General features: G+C 44.8%; 1 protein-coding gene across 1 annotated transcript; it reads left to right on the top strand.

Moving 5' to 3' along the window:
• The first annotated feature begins 742 nt into the window (after positions 1-742).
• On the top strand, positions 743-5,200 carry TMEM45B (transmembrane protein 45B). Its single transcript, XM_071449472.1, has 5 exons — positions 743-944; positions 1,442-1,654; positions 2,652-2,836; positions 3,789-3,934; positions 4,600-5,200. Exons 1-5 carry the CDS (start codon positions 761-763, stop codon positions 4,715-4,717), a joined length of 846 nt encoding a protein of 281 aa, XP_071305573.1. The 5' UTR covers positions 743-760; the 3' UTR covers positions 4,718-5,200.
• Positions 5,201-8,058: the final 2,858 nt, after the last annotated feature.

The raw sequence follows: 8,058 nt of genomic DNA, 5'->3' as shown, positions 1-8,058 counted from the left end.
CTGCAAACCATGTGTGTGCGCACTCTGGCACAGAGGCTCCAGCAGCTTGGTGCAAGTCCTGGTTTAGGGATGCTCAGGAGAGGGAAGAAGGAGTGTGAGAAGGTCAGGATGCAGGGAGCAACTTGATTTGTTTGCCCAAACCCACAATGTTTTGTTTCCAGCAGCTTTTGGGGTATTTTTGAAGGTATATTTATAACAAAGTGCTTCGGTTTGTGGAATAGATGCAGGATTTTTTCATCTCTTCCATGGCCTGAAACAATTCCAGAGATTTAAAAAATTTTGGACTTAGCACACCACTTCTGTGGCTGTTCATGAAGTTAAAGAAAAACTCTGCTGTTTACTCCTAGACATTCCTGTTTTCCCTATGTATTATCTCTCCTACCTGGTCCTGAAAAGCCCTGGTCAGCAGCAGATCCTTACGTTAATACTTTCAGAAGAGCAAGAAAAGCAGGACCTACTGCTGAGAGAGATCCTTGGAATTAAAGGTTCAGGCTGGGATGTGTCAGATATTGCAGAACATTTGGGGCTTTTTTGAAACAACTGTGGCTTTTTTTGACCTTTCCTAATCTTGGGGAAAGGACCTCAGAGAGGTCCCAGGGGTTCCCTGTGCTCCTTCTGATTCCCATGTGGTTAGTCAAGCCTACTCCAGTCCTCCCTGAAAGGGAAATCCTATTTTTTCCCAGTGTTACGCCAAATAACTTGTGTAAATTGAATAATTACATTGTTTTTCTTTGCCTTGTAGTCAGAAGAGGTTGACAGGATGGCAAATTTTAAGGGTCATGCGCTTCCAGGCAGCTTCTTCCTGCTCTTTGGACTCTGGTGGTCTGTGAAATACCCACTGCAGTATCTCAGCCAGAAGGTAAATAAAAAATCCCACAGGGCTTACTGTTTCCAGCGTGTGGATGCCATTGAAGGGGGAATCAAAATCTTCTTTTCTCTAACAGGTAAGGGTTATATTTCACTTGCTATGTCAGTGTTCACCTAGCCTGCACCGATGACTGTACAGGAGCCCTGACTCCATAGAAACTGGTCCAGATCTGGAAGGATCAGAGAGTTTTTAAGGCTGGAAAAGACTTCTTAGATCATTAAGTCCAGCCACTAACCACTGCCACATCCACTATTAAACCATGAACCTGAGCACCCTCTTCACATATTTTTGAATACTTTCAAGTATGGTGATTCCAGCACTCTCCTGGGCAGCCTGGATGCATCCTTGCCATCCATCTTGACGTGATCTCTGGTATAGTTTGATGTGGAAAAGCAATTCTCATACTGCTTCCCAAAGCTGAGCTGCCGTTAAACACAGGCCTGATTTTTCCATCCAGTCTTTTCTCCCTAATGCAAACTCACCAGTTCCTGCTTCAGAACCCCCAGCAGCAAGGAACAGTCTCGACCATTGCAAATGAACCCCCAGAAACTGCATGCTCTTGGTGTCCTGCAGGGATGCTGGCGGAGCAGTTTGTCCCCGATGGTCCCCACTTGTACCTGTACAGCGGGGAGAAGCACGACTGGGTGAAGCTGATGAACTGGCAGCACACCACCATGTACCTCTTCTACGGCCTCTCCGGGGTGGTAGATGTCTTCACCTTCATCTCCCAGGTGGTGCCGCAGGGTCTGGATCGCCTTATGTTGGCCATGGCTGTGTTCGTTGAAGGTTTGTAGAAGGTGGTGCTTAATTAGGGGAAGGATATTGGGCACCAAGTCAGAGAAGAGCTAAAATTTGCCTGACTGAGATATGGTTCCAGATGCCTCTGGAGATAGGACACATTGTAGGGGATATATTATGGCAGGCTGGGATGGAATGAGATGAGAAATACAGCCATGGATAGGTTCTGGTTTGGTATTTCTGAAGCTACTGCAGTGCAAAGCAGCAGAATGAGGTTCCTTGTTATGATAAATGACTGGTGAACTCTGCATTCCTCTGACATCCACAGGCTGTTCCCCTGCCCCATGTTCCCCTGAGAGCCATTAATTGCACTGCAGGCATCATTAGCCTCATCTCCTTACGTGGCACGTGGCAATTTGAACTGATTTATTTCAGCTTCAGCGCATCACAAATATCATTCTGTCCTCAGGCTGCCTTGCAAGTTGTCAGCTGTGATTCCAGACCCCTTTTGGATCATAGAATCATATAAAGACTTGGTTTGGAAGGAAGCTTAAGGATCATCTAGTTCCAACGCTCTCCTATGGGAAAAGAAGGTCTTGTTTATATAGAATCCTCCTTAATGAAGGCACAGCTCCTGTTAATTTTCCTTTCCTGATCACAGCAGTTTTTGAGGCAGCAGCAGCAGGGGCAGCTCCACATGCACAGTTTGGCATGTATGACCAGGAAATCTATCATTTACAGCTCCCAAAAAATGATGAAATTTAGCAATAAGAAGGAAAGACAGAGCAGAAGCCTCATCTGAAGAGGTGACATCTGTGGGAAGAAAACTACCCTGTCCTTGGTCATTGTATTGTTCAGATCCTCCTGCCCCTGGTTGCCCCCAGGATGCTGGGATGCCAGGAGGCCTAGGAGACGGTGCTATGTGGAGTCCCCTCTTTCCATGATGGCCTGTCTCAATTTGCCACCCAGGCAGGTGATTTACTCAGCTCGGTGGCCATGGCTGTTGTTGTTAATGCTGCTTCAAGCAGGGTTCCTGTTTTGGCAGGTTGTCTCTTCTATTACCACGTCCTTCATCGCCCCATGCTGGATCAGCACATCCACTCCCTGCTGCTCATCACCATCTTTGCTGGGGCTGGAAGCATCCTGCTGGAGGTTTTCCTGCGTGACAACATTGTCCTGGAGATGTTCCGAGCCCACATCACCATTGTTCAGGGAACGTGGTTCTGGCAGGTCTGTTCTGCCTTCCCAGAGCAATGAAGCAAAGAGAAAAGAGGGGAACAAGTTATACATCACATATCAATCACACATCTCCCAAGGATTATTTTGCCAGGCTCACTTCATAAATAGCTCATAACCCAGAATGAAAATTTACTTATCACAGGTCATCTCTGATGGCTGCTCCTGCTGCAAGAGCTGTTTGTTTTGGCTTACTGCTTCTCCAGGGGGAAGAGAAAAAGCAAGTGAGCAACATTTTACAGTACCTAACAACCAAGTACTAATTGCTTAATGTGTCTAATGCTCCCTACAGCCCTGCCTCTGGTTTAGTGAAAAGATACAAACCCTGCCAGCAATAAAACAGAGTTAAAATACAGCCAGCTGCTGACTTTGGTAGGAGTTGGAAAAGCAAAGAAATCAGTTGGAGATAATTGCTCTCAAAACTAAGCTATCAAAAAAAACCCCAAACAAATAAAAAAAGAAACAAAACCAAACCAACCAAAAATAAACAAACAAAAAACCAACCAAAATAACCACCCCAAAACCAAACCACTTTCCCTTCTCTTTTTCAAGGCTGTGCTTGCTCAAATCAGCCTTTGTTCAGAGGTAAGAAACTGGGCTGAGCTTGTAAAGTACAAAATCTGGAGTTTTTAAAGGATGGTTTGGAGTTTGGAATGTTGAGGGACAATTGTTCTGGATATTGAACAGAAAAAGAGATATCTTGGGCACAGACTTACTTTGTGTGGCCTCTCATTACAAGGATGAACTTCACTCTCAGCAAAAATGTCTATCCTGGTCAGGGCTCAAGTTCCTCGGTCACCACATGAATAAAGGTAACTCTATGAGGGTGATGAGGCTCTGGCACAGGTTATTTAAGGTCCCTTCCAACCCAAACAATTCTGGCATTCTGGGATTCTATAATTTTTTTCCCAATGTAGTTGTTCCACCCACTTCTTGTTCCACCCAGATCGGTGTTGTGCTGTTCCAGCCATGGGGAGGTCCTGTGTGGGATGAGAATGACCACAGCAACATCATGTTCCTCACGATGTGCTTCTTCTGGCACTGGGCAGCTGCTGTGGCCATCCTGGCTGTGAACTACAGCCTCACTTACTGGTACGGCTGGGACAGGGGCTGGGACAGGGGCTGGGACAGGGGCTGGGACAGGTCTGGGGTAGGCAGGCAGGGCGGCATGTCTGTAGTGAGACAGATGTAACCCAGCCCTTCCTGCAGTACAAAATCACAGCTGAACAAGCAGTCCCAGACTACTGCAGGTTTTAGGGCACGCTATTTGTTGAGTGTACAGAATGCAAAATAGTGTCAGCAAGAGGCATGGGCAGTAAATGGGAAGTCAAACAACTGAGTCCCTAGAGGTGCTCCTGAAAGTCACACTGCTTATTTTCCTCTGCAATGAGTGCTGAGGTTAAACTTTAGTTTGACAGAGGCATCAAAGCATTACCAGGACCCCCTGACACTTCATCCTCTGCCTTGCAAGGACTTCAAAGTGGTTGAAGGTCACTGAATTCTTAGAGGTACAAAAAGTAAGACATTACCAGCCCCCAGTTTGGCTTTTCCAAGGGGATGAGAAGATTATCCCACTTTAAGGGATGCTCTGAGGGATGCTGTGTAAGCTACAGAATGGATACTTCAGTCCATGCCATCAAATAGACTTTATTCAGAACAAAAACCACTCAATCCCCCATCAATAGCAATTTAGGTTCTGGTGAGTGGCATTAGGTTGGAGTTTTTTCTAATAATGATTTATTGCTCCTGTGCTGCAGCTGTCTCCAGAGGCTCCGGAGAGGCAGTGGAGAGCCCTACATCAGCCTGGGGGTCCGGCAGCACAAGTGTGACAGCAGCTCCCAGGCTGCCTTCTTGAATGGCTCCGATGAAGAGTGAAGAGGGTGCAAAACTCCTGCTCCAAATACATGAACAGTCCCTTTTTCAGAAGAAACAAATCAAATTAAATATTTTTGTTTTGGATGAGAGGTACCCCCATGGAGCTTCTGGGAGGAAAGCTGAGCACACAGGGGTGGCTGCCCTCCATCCATACCCAAATATCTCTGGCTCAGACATGGGCAGAGCTTGAAGTGATTTTTAGCAGCAAAACAAAGCATAGAAATTCAGCATGACAAGATTACTTCATCCTGTGGGCTTCCCTGTATGCTCCCATAGGGATGGAAGGCATCTTTTGGCCAGCTAACTTTTCCAAGAGCCTGAAGGCTTTGACCTGCTGTGATTGAAGTCAGGGGAATCTCCAGGCTGAGGTCATGCATCTCTGGAGCAAGGCATCACCCCAAGGAGGATGAGTAAGAGAGTGCTGAATGTGAGATTATGGCAATTTTTGCAACACCAGGGCTTGATTGCACACACTACGAATGTTATTACTGAAGCTTTGAACTAAAGAGGGATTTTGTTAATAATTTTCATGTTCACTTAAAGGCTAAGAGAGTAAATAAATGTGAAATAAAAATCCTCACTGAGCTGATATCCTTAAATTTAAGACTGATAAATTATAGAGTGTATAATAATAGCTTAGAAAAATCCATCTCTCAGACCTGCAAAGCCTAAAGGACTGTAAGATACATGGCCATGCAGCAGGGATTCATGAAATGTCCCAGTTTTCCACTGAAAATAAACCCCCTCAACTTGGAAAGCAAGATGATACAAGCACATGGTTTGTTTTAGGCTGCCTTTACTAGCTAATTTCTTGCAAAAAGTGACTGGAAATGTCATCTCCTAGACAGGAGGAAAATATGCTAGTACAGGGATTTTTAAAAAATTATATATATAAATTTATATATATAAATAAATAAAATAACCACCAGCACAAGGTAAATTACCATTTTTATGTCTCAAACCCCATGGCTGGAAGGATGCTCTGCACTGAGATCTTCTCCCTTCTGTGTAGTGGGGGTTTTGCAAGAGATTTTTGTGCTCATGTTCATGACTACACAGGTCCAAGGGAAGGCAAAGTTTGTCCTTTAACCCTTTTCCCCTTGTGCAAAGAGACTATCACAGACTATAGAGACTGCAGCCTGGATTGTATTGCTTATTAACTATGCCAAAAAGAGTAGCTTTCCTTGAATGCTAACGTTCCTGTATATCCACTTCTAAGCTGGTTTGTTTTGCAGGCCTGGATACTGGGAGGTGCAAATCGACTGGGCATGATGAGACTGAAGAAGCAGAGCTACATCTTCATAAATACATCTCATAAACTCATGAGTCGTAACCACTGAACATGAGGAGCATTTTGTAGATATCTTTTTTTCTGCCAAGGCAGAATATTTTTTCCAAACATCACAAATTCCTCTGGCTGCTATGAGGAGACACAAACCATTCTGCAGTTGCCACCTGCGAATGGCAGAGACCCCCTCACCCCCATGAGGACGGGGACAAACCAAGTTAATGGGAGTGCTGCAGGACAGGCACGTGTTCACTGAAGAGCAGAAAGGCCTGCTGTGATGCTCTGAATTATTTCTGGGTTTTTGTGAATCATTTTCTTTTAGGAAACAGCCCAAGCATTGCTATTCCCATTAAACAGCCAGGGGAGGGCAGCAGCTGCTGTTCGACTAGGAATGGATCCAAGCTGGATGCAGTCATGTTCCTCCTACCCACCCTCGAAAGCCACAGGTTTTTTCCATTCCAGAGCACAATGAAAGCACAGGGCACAAATGAAGGCTGGATTTGGTTTTAAAAGCACTCTTTGCTTTTGGAATTGGGATAGGGTTTATTTAATTCTTCACAGCTCTTAATCAAGTTGTTGTCTCCTTTCCCCCCTCCTTTCTTTGGCCCCTGTCACTGTATGGCAACAAAACACCTTTTTCCTCCACAGCCCCAGTGTCTGGAATAGTTTCTGTTTGCCTCATTAACTCCCTGCTCCCACAAACATCCCAGGACTGTCAGCAAAGCGCTCACTAATTTGTTTTCCAGCTCTGGAGCACATTCTTTTCCAAAGTATGAAGGTCAGGAAAGGAGGAGAGATCCAGCCTATGATTAAGGAAGGAAATACAGTTTGATTTCATTTCTGCATGAGAATTAATGATTTTCATTTCAACTAAAACCAGTTTGTAAATAGTTAAGGTACCCAAACAAAGTATGAAGGTGTCTGGATCAGAGGTACAGAGATGATTTATTATATAGAAGTGCAACCTTAAGCCATCCTCACAATTATTTCATGAGTGATGGATATTTTAGGACAGTTCTAGATGGAGACTTGCTTTTAATACAACATTAATATCAATCAGCTGTTCTGGATCATGTCTTTCAGCATATAATATTTGGACTTGATGATCTTGGGGCTTTTCTCCACCGAAACCGTTCTATGATTCTATAAATTGAGTTAAAGTTTCTCTGTACTGGACCCATTGGCCATACAGCTGGTGTGGGCTGGGAGTGTGCTTGGATCCATATCCACACTGATTTAAAAAAGAGTGGGATCCCGAGGTGGTATCTCAGGGATGTTTTTTTCTTACAATGTAACTGTAGTCTGGTGTTTGATTTTGTCACTCAGGTGTCCTGCTCATCCTTGGCCGGAATAAGCTGCTGATCCTGCCCTTCTCTTACAAAGGAGCCCAGACAACACTCCAACGCAGTCAAAGGTCCTGGCAGCTGTTCTTCCTACAGCTGGAAAGACAAACCCTTCATCAGGAGCCAGAACAGCCCATCCACGAGCCACTCATTCCTGGGGCAGAGATAGGATCTCTTGCTGCCACCCACACAGCCACTTTTATGTGAGGCTGAAATGAAGGTGTAGCAGCAGAACAAGCCCTCCCTCTGCTTTTACCACCTGCTTTACCTCCTGTTGCCTGTTTATGAAAGCTGGTGTTAGCATTCGTCATAATAACAATTATAATACCTTGCACTTCCCAAACAACCATCCATCTGCAGCACTTGAGCTGCTGGCAAACCTTTAATTAGATTGTGCCTCCCACCACCCCCAGGAAGGAGACAAACATTATCACATTTTTTCATTAGCACTGGGGCTGATGATGAACCTTCAGGGAGATGTTGCAGTTACAGCTGAGAGAAAAAGAACAAGAAAAAACCAAAAATACAAAATCAAATTCAATTCAGGGTTTAGCTTGAGGAGCTGGAGGGAGTTGCACACACTTCAGTCTTTTCCTAGGAGTAAGAAGGGGTATATTCCTAAAGAATTGAAATGGAATCACATCCATTTGTGCCCACAGTGATTTTAGCATGCATGGAGTTTCAGTGACCTGCTAGGGGATTTTGGGGGA

Source organism: Agelaius tricolor, unplaced genomic scaffold, assembly GCF_023055355.1.
Source record: "Agelaius tricolor isolate 1412-34295 unplaced genomic scaffold, bAgeTri1.0.p SCAF_29, whole genome shotgun sequence".
Taxonomy (NCBI): Eukaryota; Metazoa; Chordata; class Aves; order Passeriformes; family Icteridae; genus Agelaius; species Agelaius tricolor.
This window is presented reverse-complemented; position numbering and strand designations above follow the sequence as displayed.